The 12936-nt window shown below is 38.2% G+C and overlaps 1 protein-coding gene across 4 annotated transcripts in view; it reads right to left on the bottom strand.

The window, feature by feature from the left end:
* EIF5B (eukaryotic translation initiation factor 5B) overlaps window positions 1-12936 on the bottom strand; it is a 76528-nt gene that overhangs the window by 19112 nt on the left and 44480 nt on the right. For 3 of the 4 annotated variants that reach the window (XM_061431660.1, XM_061431656.1, XM_061431659.1), the window contains exons 9-11: window positions 11901-11975; window positions 8647-8933; window positions 72-179 (exon numbers count right to left, since the gene is read on the bottom strand). In XM_061431660.1, the coding sequence (XP_061287644.1) occupies window positions 72-179; window positions 8647-8933; window positions 11901-11975 (470 nt within the window). The remainder of the gene's footprint in view (window positions 1-71; window positions 180-8646; window positions 8934-11900; window positions 11976-12936) is intronic. The other variant, XM_061431658.1, reaches the window with a different exon arrangement.

The following is a 12936-nucleotide window of genomic DNA, read 5'->3' as shown; positions in this document are numbered from 1 at the left end:
TATTAGCTTTTCATAGGGTATCATTCACTTATTCAAAGAGTTATATATCAATGCACACAACATTTTCTTACCTTATCTAGAATTTTTGTCTTCCCTGTATCCACATGTCCAAGTACACAAATAACAGGAGCTCTTAGCTTCTCTGTATTTACATTTTTACTGTGTTCAAGTCGCCGTTTCTGGGAACAACAACAAAAATACACACACAAAATTAAATATTTCAAACTTTCACTACCATTTTCCTTTAAATTAGTTTCCCTTTGCAAGAGAACGCCACAACCTGCATACAAATTGTTTGCTGATTTAACTACGTGTAATTGCATTTTACAATGTGAACTTTACAACCTTTGAGCAAGGAGACACCTGTTTAGATTTCAGAGCAGCACTGCTAATTATGGATTAGAATGATGTAAAATATTTGCTCAAACTTTCTGAACACTTTTGTACGTGGTTAACTTAATGGAATATAATGAATATTTTGTTCACACTTACTATATAGTATAAACCTCTAACTTATGTTGTTGTTTTTCTGTTGTCTAATTGCTAAATCATGTCCAACTCTTTATGACTCCGTGGACTGTAGCCCAGCACGCTCCTCTGTCCATGGGATTTTCCAGGCAAGAATACTGGAGTGGATAGCCATTTCCTTCTCCAGGGCATCTTCCCAAACCAGAGATCAAACCTATGTCTCCTGCGGTGCAGGTGGATTCTTTACTGCTGACCCACCAGGGAAGCCCTGTGGGGGAAAGTTTATATAAAAAGAAGTATACTCCAGCATTCAAAAAAATTTCACTTCAAATTGTTAAAAATCTTAAAGCAATATATTTCAAAACTGTATCCAGTGCACACGTACACAGCTACTGCACACTTCAGCCTAAGACACCCAGATGGCACTCCCACCTTCCCAAGGTGGATCTAAGCATGAGAAAGCCTTCCGACCCACCATGTGTTTACCAAGCACCTACTTCCAAACACTTCAGCTTCTGAGAACCAAACAAAAGCACAAGGCAGCAGCTCCTCTTCAGAACGCCAGCCTTTCAGGTGAAGCTGGCGTGCGAATGAGGAGGACTTCCACAAAAGGCTGAAGTGATGTCATTCACAAAACTATTTTCCATCTAAAAACCATTTTTGTAAGAACACTCTCATTTCTAGCATCAGACACTGAATCCTTCTATAGAAACTGTAATGAAAAAATATTTTGGAATGCCAAAAGAGAGATGCAATTTTACTAGCAAAGAGCAATACACAACAGCTTCACAGTGTTTATGACTCACACTTTACCTGGTGGTCTAGTGATTAAGAATCCACCAGCCAATGCAGGGGACAAGGGTTCGATCCCTGGTCCTGAAGATTCCGCGTGTTGTAGAGCGACTAAGACCATCCCCACAACTACTGAGCTGGTGCCCTAGAGCCCATGAGCCCAGAGCCCCTGCTCCACAACAAGAGAAGCCACTCCAAGGGGAAGCCTGTGCACTGCAACCAGAGAGCAGCCCCTGCTTGCTGCAACTAGAGAAACTTCGTGTACAGCAATGAAGACCCAGCACAGCCAAAACTAATAAATAAAATCTTTAAAAAAAAAGTATGACTCAAAAGCAAACATCATGAGCTTAGTTACAATCTATGAAGAATTACTGGAGTAAAAAAATTTCAGTGTAGTGCAGCACATAAGATCAATCTATAAAAATCAACTGCATTTCTTTGTACTAACAATGGAAGATTAAATAGTGACTCCACTCACAAGAGCATCAAAAAAAAACAATATATGTGACAATAAATTTAACAAAAGAAAAATAAATCCTATACTCTGGAAACTACAAAACATTGCTGGATGAACTTTCAAAGGATCTAAATAAATGGAGAGATAGCTATTTCCACAGACTGGCAAATTCAGTATTAATAAGATGGTAATTCTCCCTAAAATTGATCTACAGATTCAATGCAGTCCCTATCAAAAGTGTGAGAAGACTTTTGCAAAAACTGATAAGCTGATTCTAAAATCTGTATGGAAAAGCAAGTGACCTAGGAAGTTGAAACAATCTAAAATAGGAGGAACAATGTTGGAAGATTTACATTACCCAACTTCAAAACTTATCACGAAAACTATAGTAATCAAGAAAGTGTGGTACTGACATAAGAAAAGACACAGAGATGAATGAAACAGAACTGAAAGTCCAAAAGCAAACCCTCACACTTCTGCCACTTGACTTGTCAAAGATGAGAAGGCAACACAGAGGGGAAGAGTCGTCTTTTAAACCAACGGTGCTGGTTATCATTAAAAAAATGACCTAAATCCTTACACCCTACATAAAAATTATCTTAAAATAGATATGAGGAACAAAAAGTATAAATCTGTAAGAAGAAAATCACAGGACAAACTATTCATGATCGTGGTTTCAACAAAGATTTCTTCAATACAACACCAGAAGAATAATTTATGCTCTAGTAAAAGAAAAACTTAATAAATTAGATATTACCAAACTTAAAATGTATGCATGTCAAAAAGATACTGCTAAAAATGAAAACAACTACTCTTACAACACAATAAAAAAAGACAAATTCCAAAATTTTAAAAATGAACAAAAGTTTGGATACTTCAACAATTAAGACTATAGGAATGGCCAAAAAGCATACAAAGAAATGATAAACATCATGGAAATGCAAATTAAAACCATAGTCAGACACATTGCTTCACATCCCTCTAGAATGGTTATAATGGGAAAGCAGACAATAACAAGTATTTGGATGTAGAGAAACTAGAACCCTCAAGTGATTAAAATCTTTAATTGTAGAGAAACTTTGAAAATGCAGTTTCTGAAAAAGCTAAACACGAATTTACTACGTGAGTAAGCAATTTCATTCTTTAGTTCAGACACAGCTCAGCTGTGTCTGACTCTTTGCGACCCCATAAATTGCAGCACACCAGGCCTCCCTGTCCATCACTAACTCCTGGAGTCCACTCAAACTCATGTCCATCAAGTCGGTGATGCCATCCACCATCTCATCCTCTGTCATCCCCTTCTCCTCCTACCCCCAATCCCTCTCAGCATCAGGTCTTTTCCAATGGTCAACTCTTCGCATGAGGTAGCCAAGGTATTTGAGTTTCAGCTTCAGCATCAGTCCTTCCAATGAACACCCAGGACTGATCTCCTTTAGGATGGACTGGTTGGATCTCCTTGCAGTCCAAGGGACTCTCAAGAGTCTTCTCCAACACCACAGTTCAAAAGCATCAATTCTTTGGCGCTCAGCTTTCTTCACAGTCCAACTCTCACATCCATACGTGACCACTGGAAACACCATAGCCTTGACTAGACGGACCTTTGCTGGCAAAGTAGTACTCTGTTTTTTTTTCCTTTCTTTCTTTTTTTTAAAAAAATTTTTTTTTAACTTTACAATATTGTATTGGTTTTGCCATATATTGACAATCTCTTTAACAAGTGGTGCTGGGAAATCTGGTCAACTACTTGTAAAAGAATGAAACTAGAGCACTTTCTAACACCATACACAAAAATAAACTCAAAATGGATTAAAGATCTAAACGTAAGACCAGAAACTATAAAACTCCTAGAGGAGAACATAGGCAAAACACTCTCTGATATACATCACAGCAGGATCCTCTATGACCCACCTCCCAGAATATTGGAAATAAAAGCAAAAATAAACAAATGGGTCCTAATTAACCTTAAAAGCTTCTGCACATCAAAGGAAACTATTAGCAAGGTGAAAAGACAGCCTTCAGAATGGGAGAAAATAATAGCAAATGAAGCAACTGACAAACAACTAATCTCAAAAATATACAAGCAACTCCTACAGCTCAACTCCAGAAAAATAAATGACCCAATCAAAAAATGGGCCATAGAACTAAATAGACATTTCTCCAAAGAAGACATACAGATGGCTAACAAACACGTGAAAAGATGCTCAACATCACTCATTATCAGAGAAATGCAAATCAAAACCACTATGAGGTACCATTTCACGCCAGTCAGAATGGCTGCGATCCAAAAGTATCTTTGCTTTTTAATATGCCATCTAGGTTGGTCATAGCTTTCCTTCCAAGGAGTAAGCGTCTTTTAATTTTATGGCTGCAATCACCATTGCACTGATTTTGGAGCTCAAAAAAATAAAGTCTGACACTGTTACCCCATCTATTTTCCCCTGAAGTGATGGGACCAGATGCCATAATCTTAGTTTTCTGAATGCTGAGCTTTAAGTCAACTTTTTCACTCTCCTCTTTCACTTTCATGAAGAGGCTTTTTAGTTCCTCTTCACTTTCTGCCATAAGGGTGGTGTCATCTGCATATCTGAGGTTATTGATATTTCTCCCGGCAATCTTGATTCCAGCTTGTGTTTCTTCCAGTCCAGCGTTTCTCATGATGTACTCTGCATATAAGTTAAATAAACAGGGTGACAATATACAGCTTTGATGAACTCCTTTTCCTATTTGGAACCAGTCTGTTGTTCCATGTCCAGTTTTAACTCTTGCTTCCTGACCTGCATACAGATTTCTCAAGAGGCAGGTCAGGTGGTCTGGTATTCCCATCTCTTTCAGAATTTTCCACAGTGTATTGTGATCCACACAGTCAAAGGCTTTGGCATAGTCAATAAAGCAGAAATAGATGTTTTTCTGGAACTCTCTTGCTTTTTCCATGATCCAGCAGATGTTGGCAATTTGATCTCTGGTTCCTCTGTCTTTTCTAAAACCAGCTTGAACATCAGGAAGTTCACGGTTCACATATTGCTGAAGCCTGGCTTGGAGAATTTTGAACATTACTTTACTAGCGTGTGAGATGAGTGCAACTGTGCAGTAGTTTGAGCATTCTTTGTCATTGCTTTTCTTTGGGATTGGAATGAAAACTAACCTTTTCCAGTCCTGTGGACACTGCTGAGTTTTCCAAATTTGCTGGCATATTGAGTGTAGCACTTTCACAGCACCATCTTTCAGGATCTGAAATAGCTCAACTGGAATTCCATCACCTCCACTAGCTTTGTTTGTAGTGATGCTTTCTAAGGCCCACTTGACTTCACATTCCAGGATGTCTGGCTCTAGATGAGTGATCACACCATCATGATTATCTGGGTCATGAAGCTCTTTTTTGTACAGTTCTTCTGTGTATTCTTGCCACCTCTTCTTAATATCTTCTGTTAGGTCCATACCATTTCTGTCCTTTATTGTGCCCATCTTTGTATGATTTGTTCCCTTGATATCTAATTTTCTTGAAGAGATCTCTAGTCTTTCCCATTCTGTTGTTTTCCTCTATTTCTTTGCATTGATTGCTGAGGAAGGCTTTCTTACCTCTCCTTGCTATTCTTTGGAACTCTGCATTCAGATGTTTATATCTTTCCTTTTCTCCTTTGCTTTTCGCATCTCTTCTTTTCACAGCTATTTGTAAGGCCTCCCCAGACAGCCATTTTGCTTTTTTGCATTTCTTTTCCATGGGGATGGTCTTGATCCCTGTCTCCTGTACAATGTCACGAACCTCATTCCATAGCTCATCAGGCACTCTATCTATCAGATCTAGGCCCTCAAATCTATTTCTCACTTCCACTGTATAATCATAAGGGATTTGATTTAGGTCATACCTGAAGGAGAGCCAACCAGTCCATTCTGAAGGAGATCAGCCCTGGGATTTCTTTGGAAGGAATGATGCTAAAGCTGAAACTCCAGTACTTTGGCCACCTCATGCAAAGAGTTGACTCATTGGAAAAGACTCTGATGCTGGGAGGGATTGGGGGCAGGAGGAGAAGGGGACGACAGAGGATGAGATGGCTGGATGGCATCACTGACTCGATGGACTTGAGTCTGAGTGAACTCCGGGAGTTGGTGATGGACAGGGAGGCCTGGCCTGCTGCAATTCATGGGGTCGCAAAGAGTCGGACACAACTGAGCGACTGAACTGAAATGAATCGTCTAGTGGTTTTCCCACTTTCTTCAATTTAAGTCTGAATTTGGCAATAAGGAGTTCATGATCTGAGCCACAGTCAGTTCCCAGTCTTGTTTTTGCTGACTGTATAGAGCTTCTCCATCTTTGGCTGCAAAGAATATAATCAATCTGATTTCGGTGTAGACCATCTGGTGATGTCCATGTATAGAGTCTTCTCTTGTGTTGTTGGAAGAGGGTGTTTATTATGACGAGTGCATTTTCTTGGCAAAACTCTATTAGTCTTTGCCCTGCTTCATTCCGTATTGCAAGGCCAAAATTGCCTGTTACTCCAGGTGTTTCTTGACTTCCTACTTTTGCATTCCAGTCCTGTATAATGAAAAGGACATCTTTTCTGGGTGTTAGTTCTAAAAGGTTTTGTAGGTCTTCATAGAACCGTTCAAGTTCAGCATCTTCAGCGTTACTGGTTGGGGCATGGGCTTGGATTACTGTGATATTGAATGGTTTGCCTTGGAAACGAACAGAGATCATTCTGTCAGTTTTGAGATTGCATCCAAGTACTGCATTTCGGACTCTTTTGTTGACCATGATAGCTACCCCATTTCTTCTAAGGGATTCTCACCCACAGTAATAGATATAATGGTCATCTGAGTTAAATTCACCCATTCCAGTCCATTTTAGTTCGCTGATGCCTAGAATATTGACGTTCACTCTTGGCATCTCCTGTTTGACCACTTCCAATTTGCCTTGATTCGTGGACCTGACATTCCAGGTTCCTATGCAATATTCCTCTTTACGGCATCGGACCTTGCTTCTATCATCAGTCACATCCACAACTGGGTATTCGTATCTCACTCTTAGACACTGCCAAATTTCTAGGATTAAAAAAAATTCACTCCTAAGAATTGTTTTTATTCAAAAGTAACAAAAATATATCTCCATGCACAGACTCATATGAGACCGTTTTGTAACAGAAGTACAAATGACAAAAAGTGGAAACAATTCAAATGTTCTTTAACTGGTGAATGGACACAAATAAAATGTGGAACACTGCTGTCAGTTAAAAGGAACACAGTACTGACAGAGCAGCAACACAGATGAATAGGCTGAAGTGACAGAAGCCAGACATAAAAGACCACGTAATACAAAGTTGCATTTATGATGAAGTTTCTGGAAAAGATGCTGTCCTGAGGCAGGAAACAGATGAGCAGTTGCTTGGGGGCAGGAATGGGTAATGACTGCAGATTGGCACAAGGATATTTCTGGGGTGATGAACATATTCTAAAAGTTGAGTTGTGGGAGTGGCTGCACAACTCTGTAAATTTACAAAATGTCACTGAATTGTAAACTTAAAATGGGTCAGTTTTACAGTATGAAATCACATCTCAACCAAGCCGTTCAAAAATTGTTGACCTAGGACTTCCCTGGTGGTCTAGTGGTTAAGAATCTGCCACACAGTGCAGGAGACACAGGTTCGATCCTGGGTCTGGGAAGATCCCACATGGCACAAAGCAACTAAGCCCATGAGCTACAACTGATGAGCCCATGAACTGCAACAAAGCACAGCACAACACAGAACTAGCCTGAGCACAGCAACGAAGACCCAGTACAGCCAAAACACTTTTTTTAAATTGTTGAGCTAAAGAGGACCACTGCATATTGTTAAAAGGAGGGGCTGGGGGTGGGGGGATGCAAACACTAAATTTATTACTTAGTTTTTAATTATTTTTTTTTTAAATCATGGGGTTCATAACCAGATTCATTGCCAAAGGCAGTTCTTCTATCTCACTAGGGAGTGAGATAATAGGAACTGTTACTTTATGATTATACCCATTCTGTTCGTAAATCACCAAGCACAGTATACAATGTCTGGCTGAAGCAGGTCTGTGGGAAGAAGCAGAGACACGAGCAGGAGAAGGGAGGGGATTTAGAGGGTGATCAGAGATACTGCTGAACATCCTAAAATGAAGAGGACAGTCCCCCACAGCAGAGAATTCTTAGGCCCAAAAATGTCAATAGTGCTGAGGCTGAGAAACCCCGATTTACAGTAACAGACTTTGTTAGTCCTTTAGAAATTTGGAAAATGTATTCCTAACTAAACTTTACAGAAGGAAAAGGCAAATACTGATACAGAGGTATTCACAAACTAACTGAAAGCTAGAATTGCACATGAAAAAATTAAGGAAAGCTAAAAACAATTTTAGTTTTAAAACAGTTTAGCCTCTTCAAAGCAAATTAGTTTTTAGTGTATTATTTATGCTAAGCTGACATAACTAGAGAAAACTTCCTCCTGAAGTCTAGTAGAAATAGTAGTAGAAGTCTACTGCATTAAGAAAGGGAAAACAGTTAAGTGGCAGGGTATGTGAACTTGACTAAACGGAAGCCTCATTAACCCACCTGATCTAAAGAACTAAAGGGACCACATGTGTCAGAATGACTAAACACATAAGGCAAACACTCAATTAGAGCGCATAAGCTCAGAGTATCTCTATAAACCTATAAAAAAATCTCTCAAAGAGCACACTAAAATTTGGATTAAAAAAAGAAAAAACTGATAAAGCAGTCAGCATTCCATCTTAGCAAACAGTGAAGTCCTTGGGTTAGACCAGTGTCAAGGACCTATTATGTCTCAGCATCACAAAAACGGAACAGATACCAATCCGAGACTGTCTTTTAAATTGCTCCTCAATAGAAGCGTTAGTTGTAAAGTTCTAATGATCACAGAGGAAGGGGGTGGAAAGGAGTAGAGAAGAGGAAAAATGAGTACCTCAATCCTCCGTTTTGCTTTGTCATAAGCCCGTTCTTCTTTAGTTCGATCGTCGTCAGAGTCATCCTCAGATTCTGAACTCACGTCTTTGCTTGGCTTTTTATCCAATGTTTTCCCAGCGTCCTTCTCATCTGACACCTTTTCATCATCATCTTCACCTTCACTGCCTTCACTGTCTCCTTCTTCCTCCTCTTCGTCTTCACTCTCTTCTTCCTCCTCCTCCTCCTCTTCCTCCTCCTCCTCCTCTTCAGGGTTTTCTTTTACTTCTATATGCACCGTGTTTTCTTCTTTCAGAAAAAGAGATTTTGAAATAAACCAAAGTTAAAAATGAGATTTCTATCAAGATAGAGACCTTAAAGGCAAAATAATACCGAAAGGGTACTAAATAAGGCAGTAACGTTTTACTATATAATTCAAAATTAATATTTTCATACATCATAAATGCAAAGTTTTGTCTACATACTACAGTAAAGACTGCCTTTTAACAGTAAAAACTTAATGCATTAACCATACTTAAGCTAATAAAAAAAGGAAAGCATCACTGGCCAGGATACACTGTCCCTGAGAGGACAGAAACCCAGGGAAGGGAGCACAATGTTTAGTACCTCCTCCCCCCGGGGTTATCTGCGGACCCTGGAGGAGGCAGCTGAAAGGCTATGCAGCGCTCTTAAAGGCCCCTCAGCGCTCAAGGGTCCAGGCACTGGGAGTTCAGGCCTACCAACAATTTCAGGGGGGGCAAGGTAGACAGACACTGGGTAGTGCCCGTACTGTGGGGTGAAATCCTGAAAAACTCTGGGGAAATAACAGGATAAACAGGAAGTAAACAGGATCTCCCCATTACTGGCAGATCACCTCCAGGTTCTCTAAATTCGAAACGGGGAGTAAGATGATTCTATATTGCTAGTTCACTCAGACTCCTGGTAGATGTACATATAAATTCTCTCTGGAGTAAGAAAACACCAACTTTGCCATCAAATTATTTCTACAGTTTCAAACAACTCAGGAGAAAATAAAAACAAACTGGGTTGAATCATAATAAAACTGATGAAAACAAAGACCCATGGAAACTTTAGAGTGATACCTGACTTTTAAACAGAAACAATAAAAGCCAAGACAGGGGATTAGAATCATCAAAGCATTAATCAAATTACAACAAAGAATTTCTCATTTAGTATGTCACCTTCAAGAATGAAGATGAGGGATTCCCTGGTGGCTCATTGGTGAAGAATCCGCCTGCCAAAGCAGGAGACATGGGTTCGATCCCTGGTTGAGGAAGACCCACATGCTGCAGAGCAACCAAGCCTGTGTGCTACAACTATCAAGCCTGTGCTCTAAAGACCAGAAGCCCCAAGTACTGAAGCCCCCATGCCCTGGAGCCCATGTTCCGCAACAGAAGGCACCACGATGAAAAGCCTGTGTACCACCAACTAGAGAGTTAGCCCCTACTTACCGCAACTAGAGAAAAGCCCACGTAGCAATGAAAACCCAGCACAGCCAAAAATAAATAAATTTTTTTTTAAAAAGAATGAAGATGAGATAAAGATTTTTCAGAAAAGCAAATATGGACAGTCTCTGTAGCAGATTCATACTGAAGGAATTCTAAAAGATACACTTCAGGTTGGAAGAAATGACCCCAAAAGAAGGTAAGAGATTGAGGAAGGAAAGAAGCACCACAAAACTCAGAATGTGAATAAACTTCAATGTATACCCATTGTTGTGTGTGTGTGTTTTAAAGCTTCTGGGGTTTAAAACAGAGAATTAAAGTAAATGAGAACAATGGTATATATAAACTGAGAACTGTTCAAATGTAATTTATGTATTTTATGGTCTTTATCTTGCTTGGAAAGAAGGTAACAGACATTGATAGTTCAGAAGTCCACGTTAAAACTATCTAGAGTAACCACCAAAAGGAAGGAGAAAAGTACAAAACGTCCAAGCTCATGAAAGGGCAAAAAAAGGAATTAAAGAAAAAAAATCAAATAATCCAAAAGATAGTTAGAAAGGAAAGAAAAAGAAATAGAACAAATAAGAGTAAGATGATAAATAGAAGATCACTATTACATTCTAGATGTAATGGGCTAAGTACTCCAGGTAAAATAAAAAGTAACAAAATAGATTTAAAAACCTCAACTATATGCTGTGTAAGGATATAGAAAGTGTAATACAGACAGAAAAATCAAGTAAATTAAAGCTGGTATACCTATATTAACATCAGATAAGGCAGACTTTAAGGAAAAAGACATTACTAGAAATAAGATATAAAACAGTCAATTCATCAGAAAGATGTAAGATTACATTCATTTAATAATACAGCACAAAACTACATAGAGCAAAAATTAAGATAACTCAGAGAAAAAGACAAACTATAAGCACAATGGGAGATTTAAGTATACCACTCTCAGCAAAAGAGAGAAAAGTACTGAGAAAAAAAACTCAGAAGCTGAATAAAATAATCAGCAACCTAAATACAGATAGCAAAGCACTCAACTAATGCAGAATATAAACTTTCCAGTCACATGAAACATGTAAAATAACCAACCATTTGTTGGGTTGTAAATTAAGTCAACACAGTTCAAAGGATAGAAACACGTGTTTTTCTGATCACAATGAAATAACAAAGATATGTAAAGTACTCATTTTCATAAAATAAGAAATAAACTTCTAAGTAAATTATAGGCTAAAATATCAAAATACAAATTTAAAAATATCAATATATCAGAACTTAGAGAATTTGGCTAAAGCCAGGCTTAGAGAAAAATACATCATTTTAAAAAAGACTGAAAAAACAAACAGCCAAATATTCACTTCAAAAAGTTAGGAGAAAGCCAACAAATAAAACCCTAAAAAAGAAGCCAGGAAGAAATGACCAGGAAAACCATTTTTTATTCACAATGATTAGGAGGAACTCTATTATCTTGTTTGTATATCTTTGTATTTATTCTAAGTTAAAGAGCTTTAATAATCTATTTTCATTTGTAAAAATCATCTATTTTCATTTGTAAAAATCACCATTCTGGGAAAAAATGCATTCTAAATACTAGGCAACTATCTTACAAATCACTTTCTGAAAAACCATTTATTAATAAAATCAGGATCCACAGGAGGATTTAGGGATCATGGCAATGGAAAGAGCCAGACTGTCCTCTATCTCCAAGAATGCTCGTGCAGCTTTCACAATCAAGACTACTCCTTTAAACACAGACACATCACGAGTAGCCAATGGACGTATCAGTGCGCGCTTCCGAGCTACTCACCTGTCTCTCTCTCCTCATCGCTAGCCATAGCTTCCCAGTCATCCAACCCAGCATCCTCGGTTTCTTCTTCCTCTTCTGTGGATGAAAGTTTTCATTAAGGACATAAAAATTATAAAGAATTTAAGATTGCTTTTAGAAAAAAAAATGTAGAAAACTATACTGACATTTAAAAAATGCTTTAGTTATAAAAAGAAGTATGTATATAATTTCATTCTTTGCAACTATTTTTCAACATACCTAGCAGGTTAAATCCTTTACTGTCACTAGATGCTTCACAATTTCCTCATGTTTTGAGTACAATATATTAAACTTAACCCAGATTTCATATCTGAGGTAAAATATTGCTGTTCAGTTGCTAAGTCATGTCCAAAATATTAGCAACTCATTGAAATATTCCTTTAGATCTTGAAAAGGGTACGTGATGGCATTCAGTTCTTGAGGACAAATGGAATTTCACATATCTCTTCTTTTTGATCTTCAAACTATATACATAAGAATGTATTGTTTATTTAGCTTTAACCTCTTCAAATACATACAAATACTACTTCAATTACATACTTGGAGGTACCAATCTACACTTCTCTTCCAGCTGAAAGAACAGCATGTCGTGCTTACAACCCAAAAATGGCCAGAAAGGTATAATTTTGAATTTAAAGACTATAAACTCCCCTTATTAACAAAAATGACTCTCTTTTTACTTCAATCTAGTCAAGCAAAATTATTCTCAAATGAAAGGAAGATGAGGGTGGAACACGGGGTATTTGCTTCCCTATAATAATTACTACTTGCCAACAAGCCTGGATACATTTTCCTGAGGAGGAGGAAATGAGTCAGAAACATGAACCCTAAACTCCTTCTAAATTAGTAACTCTTTCTACTGCTACAAATTACCGCCAAAAGTAGTGAACTCCCGTAAGTCTATCAACATGAATGTCTTTGATCTCATCAGGTTAAGCTGAGGTGTGCTGAGGAATATGATCCTTTTTACACTGAGAATAGGAGGGGAAGAAAAAAAGGATCAGTAATACTGGGTTAA

Source organism: Bos javanicus, chromosome 11 (genome assembly GCF_032452875.1).
Source record: "Bos javanicus breed banteng chromosome 11, ARS-OSU_banteng_1.0, whole genome shotgun sequence".
NCBI lineage: Eukaryota > Metazoa > Chordata > Mammalia > Artiodactyla > Bovidae > Bos > Bos javanicus.
Note: the sequence above shows the minus strand (reverse complement) of the source record. Positions and strands in the feature narration are given on the sequence as shown.